The following is a 12,500-nucleotide window of genomic DNA, read 5'->3' as shown; positions in this document are numbered from 1 at the left end:
AGCCTGAATTGTTTTCTGTTGAGCTTCAGGGTCATAGTCGAATCTTCATAATCTATGGCAGCTCGTAATTGACAGAGCAGCGGTCGTCCAAACACAAAGTCGAAGTCGCTAACCCCCTGGTTGGTGTTCATCTGCAGTGTGAGTGTGCCGCTGCCAAGCTGCAGCATGACTCGTGTCGGCAGCGTAGCCTCGCTTCCTGTCCTGCGCCGCACCTTGTCCCGGCCGATCTTGGTGATAGAGAATGGTATAGTTGAGCATGTGTCCAGCAGCACCGTCAGCGGCTCCTCGATGCCTGGTGCTTGTGCGGCAAACGCGAATACTTTCCCTTCGCGCCCTGGCTGAGGTCTCCGCCGCAGACGTTCCGGGTGACGCAGGAACAAGGTGCTGCTGCCGTCGGAATGGAAGTCCTGCCGCATCTCAGCCTCCTGCAGGCGGCTCATGGACACCACTATCACGTGGTTGTAAGAGGTGACCTCCGCCTCCTTTGGAAACACCAGCATGGGAGTGCTGACCGCAAGGCCGTCCTTCAGCACCACCAACACCTCGGGCAGCATGATCACGTCCAGCAACAGGATGCCATTCTAGGTAGAGAAGAGTATTTTTTCTGTCTTCTCGCGGCCCGTGAGGAGGCCTGCTCTCTTAGCCAGTGACAGGAACATGATGCTGGCTGAGGCGCCGGTGTCAAAAAAGACAAGACATGGATGGCCGCGCACGGTCGCATCCGTCATGTGTCCTTCCTCAAGATGAACACGGCAGTACTCGCTCACACTCCTCTTCTTTTTGACTCTTTCGGCCTCCACCTTCAGCTTCAGCACGTTGCTGCTGTCCCCGCCCTCCCCTCTTCCTGAGGTGATCAAGGATACGCTTATAATTCTCCAGCCGCCTCCTCTTCTTTGGCTCTTTCTCTTCACTCTTCCTCTTGTTGGCCTGGGTCTCATGTTCCTCCTTTTTTCTGCTTCTTCCACTTCTTAGCCTGGGTGTCATGGTCCTCCTTGTCCTGCCTCTTCCTCTTCTTGGCATGGCTGTCATGTTCCTCCCTGTCCTGCATTTTCTTCTTCTTGGCCTGGGTGTCATGGTCCTCATTGTCCTGCCTCTTCCTCTTCTTGGCCTGGCTATCATGGTCTTCAATACTCTTCCCTTTCCTCTTCTTGGCCTGGCTCTCACGTTTCTCCGTGCTCCTCTTTTTGGCCTGTTCCTCGTAGTCTTCATTATTCTGCTTGTTCCGCTTCTTGATGCAGTCCTTAATCCGTTTACAGCACTCCATATTCCACCCTTTCCTTCGTTCTTTCCTGGCTTCTCCCTTGGTCTTTTTGTCTTGATTCTCGTGGTCTTCCCTGTCCTTGGTTTTCTTGTCCTGCTTCTCGTGGTCCTTGGTGTCCTTCTTCCTCTTTTTGTCTTGGTTCCTGTGGTCCTCCGTGCCCTTCCTCTTCCTGCCCTGCTTCTCGTGGTCCTCCGTGTCCTTCTTCGTCTTCTTGTACTGCTCCTCGCGGTCACCCGTGTCTTTCTTGTTCTTCTTGCTCTGCTGTTCATCGTCCTCCGTGTCCTGCTTCTTCCTCTTCTTGTTGGGGTCCATAATCGTAAACAAATATTCCGTCCTCATCTGCGTCTTGGTTTTTAAGTTATTCGCCTTCCTCTGCATTTTGGGTTCCGTAACCCCTTGAGTGTTGGTTTTCTTGTGACCGGTGCGGTCTTGCAGGTTTTCCAAGCTCCTCGTCTTGCTGTGGTGCTTGGTCTCTTTCCTTTTCTTCGTGTTCGTCTTCTCACCGAGGGTCTCGTGAGCGTCCAATGACTGTTGTTTCTTCTTCTTGTTGAATCTTGTAGTAATCAGCGGTGCGCCAGTCTTCTGTAGAAAATCCAGGCAGTGCCCAGTCTTACTGAAAACCTGATGGGACTGTTAGTATACCCCAGCGCTCGCCTCTGCAACCACTCAGCAGCTTGGAGGTAAAGCACTGCGGCACCCACCAGGTGGACCAATCAAAGACCTTGGTTGTAGAATGTGATAAGGTCTTTAGCCAATCAGAGACAAGAATGAAAAGAAGGTAAAGAATTAAGATGTAATATATATATATATATATATATATATATATAATATATATATATATATATATATATATATATATATATATATAATATATTATATATATATATATATATAATATATATATATATATATATATATATATATATACATTATACTTATATATATATATATATATATATATATATTATATAAGAAAGATATAATACATTTATATAATTCAGTATATTTAGATCTGTTAATATTAATTTCTCTCAGTCAGTTATCTCTGCTATCTGAGTCTCTATCGATACATGAGCACCTGTGCACTAATATCCCACTAACATTTTTACGCCACCACGGTCTGACAGCCATTTAGAGCCTTGGAAAACCTCGCCACAATTAACAATTCACACAACGTAACTGACGTTTAGTTTTGGGGTCAGCTAAAATGACTTACACTGCGACATTCTCGTGTCACTGTGTAAGTTCAGTTCCACGTTTACACATCCAATGGAAGAAAACGAGCCGTGACCCTTACGTGCATCAGTGAGGAAGCAAGAAGAGCAGGAGCTGGATCATTGTGACCTGAGGACACAGGATGGTCATTATTTTGAACAACACTGATTAAACCTCAATGTTTTATTTTGTATATATGCATGTAGTGTTTTCTTCGTTTAGTGTAACATGCTTTGGTTAAATATTCTGAGTGGAAGAATCATTTCATGAGATGTGGTCGCAGCACCATCTGTTGCTCACTACAAAATTACAGGAATAAGAAAAAGACGAAGAAGGAAAAGAAAAGAAAAAGTATATAGAGAAACACAGCATCAATCCTTCATCCCACTCACCACCACCATCACTTACCCCCACTGATCTCTCTCTCTCTCTCCTCTCTCTCTCTCTCTCTCTCTCTCTCTCTCTCTTCTCTCTCTCCTCTCTCTCTCTCTCTCTCTCTCTCTCTCTCTCTCGTTGAGAGAATATCCACAAAATTTTTGTTTTTTAATTAATTAATTAATTAATTGATTAATTATTTTTTTTGTTATGTGTGTGTGTGTGGTGTGTGTGTGTGTGTGTGTGTGTGTGTGTGTGTGTGTGTGTGTGTGTGTGTGTGGTGTGTGTGGTGTGTGTGTGTGTGTGTGTGGTGTGTGTGTGTGTGTTTGTGTGTTTGTCTGTTTGTGTCTCGCTTCTTGTTTTTGCTTTGTTCTTGTCTGTCCTCCTCCTCCCTCTTTTTCTTCATTTTCCTCACTCCTCGTCCCTCACTCCTCGTTCTTACTCCTCCTCCTCCTCCTCCTCCTCCTCCTCTTCCTCCTCTTCCTCCTTTTCTTCCTCCTTTTCTCCTCCTCCTCCTTTCTTTTCTCTCCTTCTCCTCCTCCTCCTCTTCCCTCGTCCTCCTCCTCCTCCTCCTTCTCCTCTCCTCCCTCTCCTCCTATTCATGTAATGAATAACATGCCACTGTCAAGCTGATAAAGAAAAAGATCTTGGTGTCGTTGTGTCAAACGACCTAAAGCCGAGTCAATTACTGCATAAAAACAGTAAAGACGGCAAATAAATTAGTAGGATTCATTGGAAGAACCTTTGAATTTAAATCAGAAAAGTTTATACTTGCCTTATATAACTCACTGGTGCGCCCTCATGTAGAATACTGTGTACAGTTTTGGTCACCATATTACAAAAAAAGACATTAAAAAAATAGAGAAGATACAGCGCTGTCACAAAGATGATTCCAAGATTGCGTAATAAGGCGTATGAGGAACGACTGGAAGAACTAAAACTATTTAGTTTAACAAAGCGCAGGATAAGAGGAGACCTAATTCAAGTGTTCAGAATCTTTAAAGGATGTAGTAACATTGATGCAAACAAATATTTTACTATTGATCATTCTAACCTAATAAGAAATAATGGATTCAAGATTATACCAAAACGTTTTAAATTCCACGAGGCCAAACATTTTTTCTTTAATTGTATAGTAAATATATGGAATAAATTTTCTGCAGAAATTGTAAACAGCAGTTCTATTGAATCATTAGAAAAATAAAATAGACAAATATCTAAAAGCAAATCCCCAACAAGCTCTCTTCTTGTCCGAGTAATTACTAAATTCACTAATAAACTATTATTTTACAGACAGACGTATTTTATAATAAATTGTATTTACTTTCAGATAGACGTATAGAGTTCACCGTAGGGTAAATAGTAAAACTTCCTTTCATTCTTTCCTATGAAAATTCCATGTCAGTTTTTCCATACTGCATGGTACTTTTTCCCAACTATTTCCATGCCAGCACAAGCTGGAGGGAGTGGTGGGTGGGGAGGAGCCTTCTGCTATGCTGTCCTGTCTCTCTTCCCTGTAGCTAGTTAGAAGTAGTTACCAAACAGCCTTGCAAGGACTAAAAGGTCTGTTGCTGTTTGACTTTTCCTTTGTATTCCTCCTCCTCCTCCTCCTCCTTCTCCTCCTCCATACACTCTACAAACGCTTGACCCAGAACCCACACACACACACACACACACACACACACACACACACACACACACAGAGCTTAGTAATGAAATGAATAAGTGAAGGGAAACCCACCAGTAGCTAAGAATTATGCATGCCAAAATATATATATATATGAGAGAGAGAAAAATAAATAAAACAAACAAGTATGAAAAACTGTTAGGTAACACGATGTAGACGATACTGATTCACTATGTAACACGATTTTCGTCTTTGACAAGCAAGTTTTATTTTCCAACTCTTTTCATTGGAAAACAACAGAAAATGTCCATTATTCATGTCAATTTTTTTTTCGTGGCTTTTAGAATAATTTTTGCCCCAAAATAGCAAAATTTTACCATTTTTTTCCTGATACTAACACAGAGAACTTTTTTGCTCTTGTGCTTCTACTTTGCACGATCTTGTTGCGTCCTTAATCTATAAGAGTGGCTTTTTTGGGTTCAAAGGAACGCTTTGAATTTTTTGTAGTTTTTACTTAATTTCCGACAACAACGACTTCCGACAACAACGAAAAACAACGAAAATTGTTTCATATCTCTTCAAATAAATTCCATCAAATATCTGGAACACTTCACTTATTCAAATCACTTCACATATTCAATACTCAATGATAAATCACATCCTACACAAACATTGCAACTAATATTCAATGACGAACACATCCTACACGTACCCAATCCCTCTCTGTCAATGAATAACACCAACATTTTACTCTGACTGCATTACAACTGTCTGGCGCTACTTACTGGTACTGTGACAGGCGGCTAGCCCATCTTGACGCTCTCTGGCTTGACAGCTCTGTCTACCTTGTTTCTCTGTCTCTTGTTTCTTCTGTCTATTCCCGTCTCCTACATCTCATACACGTGCATACACAGTTAATTTTCCTGTAACTTTGAATAAGGTTAATTTTCGAGTGACTATATTTATTTTCTCATACTTTGATCATATGTTTCATTTTCCTATACTTTCCGTACGGTCCACTTTCAAGTAACTATATTTATCTTCTCATACTTCGATCATACAGTTTATTTTCCCTTAACTTTCAATAAGGTTCATTCTCAAGTAACTTTGGTAAACGCATCTTCTAATCAGGAAGAAGGTGGCGGCGATTCCTATGGTGTGCCGGCTGTCTGTGTTGTCCACGTCATCTGCTTCCGGTGACCTCTGGTTTCCTCGTATACTAATTCAGTGATAGCCACCTCTTCTTGTAATCTGGTGCTTATGTGCGGCTCTGTTAGTCTTGTGATGACTCACGGCATCTTGTTGTTCTCCTCGGTGGTCACGTCTCGTCTCTTATCTATCAGGGTGGTGGTAGCTTCTTGGTACCTGCTTTCGTGTTTATTTTTCTTCTCCATTTCTACATTCTTGTTTCATTCTTCTTTCTTCTTACATGTTGCATTTCTTCTTGTTTCTTGGGTTACAACATGCCCTCCTTATGATCGCGCGTCCTCCCGCGGCTGGTTACTTGGCTGGATGTTCGTTCCCTCATCCGTGGAAGTGGTGCAGGGTGTGGGTTTGGAAGGCACGCTCCATGCTGCCGGAACCAGGGGAGCCATAGGTGTTCGTGGTTGTTCGTGATGTTCGTGGGCGAGGGGGAAGGCTCCCTCGCCCACGAACATCAGGGTGACCCCAACAGCCAGCACTGTCAACAGCCAGACGTACCAGTCCGGGTCCCGGCAGGCTGATGCTTTTATCAGGAACTGCAGGTTATCTTTACATTGTGTAGAGACAAAGGTACCCATCCATAACTACTGGGAAGGCACCTGTTAGCAAAATTCATAAGTTCCGAGTTTAAAAATAGAGCATTTGTGGAGAAAACAAAATATAACTTTGAATATCTTGACCAGTAAGAGGAGAGTTCAACAGTCAATCATATTTTCCACAACAGTTATATCATGATATCAGTCAGGAAAATCAGTTCTGAGTATTCTCAATATGACTAGAAGTGTGATGCAGTCAGAAAACACTTAAATTTATAAAGAAATAATGTAAGGGAGGTCATCCTGCGGACATGAAAAGGTGTCGGCGGGAATCTCTCTAAAAGTTGTAAGTAGCAACCCAAGTTTGTAATGTAGTCACTCATATCAGCTTTAGGTGAACTCATCTATCTTTACTCTCTTAGATGAATAAACATTTGATTCTGCGCTCAAATAAAGTGTAGAGGGAACAACAATACTTATTTCAAACCATATAAGTAATGACTTCCCATTATACATAGACACAAACATTTTAATTTCATTCATATTCTCTCAATCACTTTAAGATGCAAGTTTTGACTTTTTAGTTCAAGATGAACGTTTGTTAATACTTTAAGCATAGAACTTACTAATTGCAAATTTAACATTAACTTCTTCCTTCCTTGCTTTATGAATATACAACACTAAGGCAATTTTGCATGAAATGATCTGAGTCTGCGTTGCGTGCAATGTTTTTCTTTTTCTTTTTTCTTGAAATGGGTTTTTTTTTTTCGGGCTCACTTGTACAAAATTGCAAATCCTTGCGTATGTATACGCTCAAGCTTTTCCACACCTGAATACTTGTCGAAACGATACATCTGTGGCGTCCCCCAACCTTCTGAACAGACTAATCCCCAGATAGGACTTGCAAAAGTATCCTTCCCTCTTTTTCCTTTCCTCCCTGAAGAAAAAAAAGAACACTGCCATGGTGCTCGGCCAGCAGGAAGTGTGCAAGTTCGCTAGGTACAACCTGGGAGTATACAAGGGTAATATATCATAACCTGACGCGTCAGTTTCCGAGAACTAAATAATGCACAGTTATATTTCGTAACGTTCAACTTCATCTAACTCAGCTTGTGCATACTCACCATTAAGTTAATCACATCAGTAAGCCACATATGTATTTTTTTTACCTACTTCATTTTTTATTATCATAATTAACCTCTTCAATATTTTACATTCATATCCTCAACTCTTAACCTTCTCACCTTCAGTTCTATATATCAATTATATATCTATTATTCTTAATAACAATTCCATTATATTTTCATCGATCTGTCTTACACATTTCTGTAACGCATAATAATTTCATTTGTTTCAAAATATGATTTGGTCAACTGCTTCTATACATTTTTTTTTCATCATTTTTTTTCTCTTTAGTATATATCTCACATCTCCACATATATATATATATATATATATATATATATATATATATATATATATATATATATATATATATATATATATATATATATATATATATATATATATATATATATATATATATATATATATATATATATATATATATATATATATATATATATATATATATATATATATATATATATATATATATATATATATATATATATATATATATATATATATATATATATATATATATATATATATATATATCATGGATCAATTTATATCTTTCCTCTGGGTTTCATGAGAAATCTTTCCATCATATTCCATTATTTATGTTCATCCACATATGATAACCTCGCTACAATATCATGTATTTTTTGCCCAGTAATGTACTTCACCTTGATATCAGCTTCAGCCATCAGTGTCGCTTTGATATGCTATATTTTCCATCTAAATGTAGACACTACCCACTACAGGAGTCTCTAGTTTCGTGAAAAACAACCTGTTACCCAACACAGCATTCTGTTTATTGAAATTGTTATTAATATCAAGGAAACAGAGGGCTTTCTCAGTGGTGCACTAGTGTGCTTCAGCATTATGCACTTGCATTATCCTTTATGTAAAACACTTCTAATTTCAATTTATCAAACAACACGAAGTTTGTAGAGCATCATTATAGTACTGCGTTATCTAAGACTCTGACCAATGTCTTAACTTATCAGTATGCTTTTCCATAATCTTCACAATCCTCCGCAAATCGTTATCGCCGAATTTCCTGTGTATTTATTTGGAGTGTGAGCTACACAGGTTGCAAAAGTTGTTCCAGTGCCCATTCTTAACTACTCTAACATAGACAATTCTCGCTATTTATTGACATCTAACTTTCACACTCGAACTCACGCTTTTAAGACGTCTTCAACCTTATCTCATTATTATTTTGAAAACCCACTCCTTTCCTCGCGATATCAATAAATATTTTTTATCACATATCATTGTACTTTGCAAGAGGGCAGATCAGCATGTCATCATCTTTCAGTACAGTCACTTGTTTACTACTTTTTGTGAATATACAGTTATGAATTCATTTCATTAATATCTATTTGCCTTTCCATACTTTTTTTTTTTTTTACTTTATGCTTAAATTCCTCTTTTTACTCAATTTAGCTGCAATTTTGTAATTTATAAAAAAAAAAAAAAAATATATAAGTAGAAGCTGTAGTGGTAACTTGAACTATCTCCTCATCAGACTCGCATTTCACTGAGGTGAGGTCTAGCTAACAATCCTTCTGTTGCATGAGCTAAGCTAGCACTGTTCCATTAGTGTTATCCCACTCGATGACCTCTCACAATATTTTACAGTGACTTCAATATCCTAATTCTCCCCTTTATCTGTCTTACTACGTGGCTGAGCGTTTTCTTAATGCTAGACTGAAAAATTTCTTTTGCCTTCACTCCAAGCATTTGCTTTTATTTCCAGTCGCCTTATCAACCCAGTCTATTTATGGCTTATTTAGGCCTGGACATCACACATACGCTTCCGCGTTTATCTCAGGTTTCAACATGACTCTTATTAAACAATTTAATTCACATATTTCTTGCATTACATTTATCACTAACCATTGCCACTATCAATTTTCTAAATATCAAACAATGTCAATTTTCATAGACCATCATTTTCTATAAATCAAGTACTCACATCAGCTGTGAGGACAACTCGTTTCTTGTTTTGTTTTTTTATTTATTTTTTTTTATAGTTTTTTATTCATGATGATACAAGTTTGTACCACCCTTCAGAAATTTTCAACCTTATTTCAGTCACTCGCTTCTGTATCAAAGCTACTACTTATATATTAATTTTTCGGCTCGTATGTTTCCTTCATTACTTTTATCGTCTTCCCGCACTTGCTTCTCTCTGTAAATTTCTGCTTAGTAAGTCCTCTCCTTTACGTTTCTAAACAACAAATTTTTCGGCATCAAACAGAATCTGCTATTTGTAGGATTAGGTGTTTTATAATGAAATCTTATCCTTACCATCTTCTTCTATACAACTCTGTAGCACCTGTGTTCCCTGCCGTGGGTCAATCTACGAGTAGCTACTAATATATCACTACCGTCTAGAAGTCAACAATATTGCCATTCTTATACCGATTATGATGACAACACCTATGACATGCTGCACATTTTTATTGTCTTGATATGTGTGTTTCCCTGTGTGTTTCTCCCTCTATTTGTTTGTGTGCCGCTGGTGAAACAAGTAACTGATGACCATTACAAGAGGTCATAACTCCCTTCTCACACAAGCAATATAACTCACCGAACATATTTCAAGATGGTTTTTAATCGGAGCAAGTAAGGTAGCCACAAAAAGTATGGGGGTGAGAGCTTGTATGATGACAACTTGCCAGCAACACAGACGCAGAATGAATAACTTTACTGCTTTTATCAAAAATTTTCTTTAGTACTCAAAATTTTCACAAATTTTTTCAGTATAACACCAAATTTCGCAGGCAACTCAACAACAAGTAATTACAACATCAATTGCAACAAATCATTACAACTCTCATGTCACATTTGTCACATCCTATTCTTGCAATATCCTAAATTCTGCAATATCAGTCTGATAATATCTGTCTTTGCAATGTCAATCTATGCACTATCATCTTTGCAACATTATTCTTTACAATATAAATCTCACCAATGCCACCAGTGCCACGTTGCTATGCTGCACGATCTTGCTGGCGTTCTAAGACTGGCTTTTGTGGGTTCAAGGGAACGCGTTTAAGTTTTCATAATTTTTACTTAATTTGTATTATTGACCTATATTTACACTCAGACGACCATAGACGTGTGGAATACTTTTTTGATTGTGATTAAATGATGATTAGTTTAGTTTTGTAATTTTTGATTACGATTTTTTTTTTTTTTTGTCTTTTTGTGCATGATTTGTATTAGATTATGATTGCAATCACATCTCGCTGTGATTATTTATAAAAAGATAATGATTAGCAATGATTAAGTACAATGCCTAAACAGGTAGCAAACTACATGTATTAGGTGCACTGTTCCATATTTGAGCACAGTAACATAACCGTTTGAATCACTTACTAATTAATGGTATTAAAAACATACATAGTGTGCAAGAGGTTTTATTTGTCTTTGCTTTACAGTACATAATACATTACTTCTATGAATTTATTTCAAATCATGATCACAGGCTTTCACAGCAATAATGAAAACAAAGTATTTATCTTTGAAAAATATAGAACTTGTTATACACATGATTTGTTATAGGCTAGATTATTTGTCATGTAATGTGTAATTTAGTAAGTGTTGGTTACACTTGATAAACATCAACTCCTCAAAGCGAACATCGGTCATTGTGCATCGTTCAGGACGAAAGACTTTCCCAGCAAGAGAGAAAAGTGTCTCAACTGGAGCTGATGATGGTGGGATACACAGATATCGGAGAGCCAGTATAGCTAGTTGAGGTAATGGTGACTGATTCTGTTCCCAGAAGAGAAGGGGGTCACTGTCATCCTCTGTTGTTGGCTGACTCAGGTAGGATTGTACTTGTGATAAAGTTGATGTTAATGTACAGAGGGAAGAGCTCGTTGATGCTGATGGTGTCATGAATCTGAACAGCCTGCACTTCTTTGTAGGGGCCTCCTTATTTTCCTGAAGGGAACCCTTTTCTTCAGTGGCAGTGGACATAATTTCATGTTCTTTAGACTTCAGTAGGGATGTGATGAACATGACTTGTTGTGGTGGGCACCAGTCCATGTTGAAGCGTGGGTCTAGGAGTGAAGCCAGCTGAAACATCGCCTTGTCTTCATAGATCTTCAGTGTTGTTTTCTTGATGGAGCTTTTGAGAGTAGTAATCATCTTTGACTTGTGTGTCTGTGACATTTGTGACAGATCCCAATGTACGACCGCATCTGTCTGTTTGTCCAAAGGTCAACTGTAACACAGACGTAACCAACAGAAGAAAACTTCTTATTGAAATGTTCCTGTAGTTGTTGAGTTTGCGAAGGAAGAAGCTTGCTGTTGAGCTGCTTGCTGCTTGGGCTGCTGTAGCTGGGCTGGGCCTTGTTAAGAAGAGCTTGAAAGTTAGCATCCTCAACCCTTGAAAGAGGTTGGAGAGAGCCGGCAATGAAGCGAAGGAGTAACTTGTCCATTTCCTTTTGGCGGCGATCACTATTGCACCATTTTTTCCTTGTAATAGATATCCCAAAGTCAGTTATTGGAACAAGGGCTCCACCAGCTGCTGTTGTTACTGCCTCCACGTTGCTATCCACCTTGACATCTGGATGAGGTTTCTCAAAGTAGAAACAACTCAATACATTGCGGTAATTATATATATATATATATATATATATATATATATATATATATATATATATATATATATATATATATATATATATATATATATATATGAAAATTTATCGTGAATTCTGAGGGGAGGGTGAGAGTGAGTTTTTCTTGCTATTTGTATTTTAATTTTTTGGTGTAATATACACACACATATATATGGCATTGCATTAAGAAAGAAAAACACTTTTCATTATGAAGCAACGGTCTGGTTAACAGATAATGGCGGCGGCACACTAGGACAATGTCAATGACTGTTGGTTGTTTTTGCTACTGCTTTTCTGTTTCACTATTCAAAATGAGTGGCACGTTGGGGGAGTTTGGTTGTTGAGGAGTACAGATAACAGTTTGGTCTAGCATGTTGCTGCTCACATCAGAATTCAAATATATCTTTTATTTGAATGTTTTACTCTATAGAAAAATTAATATGCAGCAAGATTTATTTGTAATTTTGTTCCTGTTACATATTGAAATGCTTTATTTGTAAATATTCGTAATT

General features: G+C 38.4%; 1 protein-coding gene across 1 annotated transcript; it reads right to left on the bottom strand.

Annotated features, from left to right (window-relative positions):
• Positions 1-934: 934 nt before the first annotated feature.
• On the bottom strand, positions 935-11,512 carry LOC135092297 (uncharacterized). Its single transcript, XM_063990751.1, has 4 exons — positions 11,294-11,512; positions 5,983-6,217; positions 2,559-2,605; positions 935-1,843 (listed from the first exon to the last, which is right to left on the bottom strand). The coding sequence occupies exons 1-4, from the start codon at positions 11,510-11,512 to the stop codon at positions 935-937; spliced, it is 1,410 nt and encodes a 469-aa protein (XP_063846821.1).
• Positions 11,513-12,500: the final 988 nt, after the last annotated feature.

This window comes from Scylla paramamosain, chromosome 39 (assembly GCF_035594125.1).
Source record: "Scylla paramamosain isolate STU-SP2022 chromosome 39, ASM3559412v1, whole genome shotgun sequence".
NCBI lineage: Eukaryota > Metazoa > Arthropoda > Malacostraca > Decapoda > Portunidae > Scylla > Scylla paramamosain.
The sequence above is the reverse complement of the archived record's forward strand: the minus strand, read 5'-3'. Positions and strand labels throughout refer to the sequence as shown.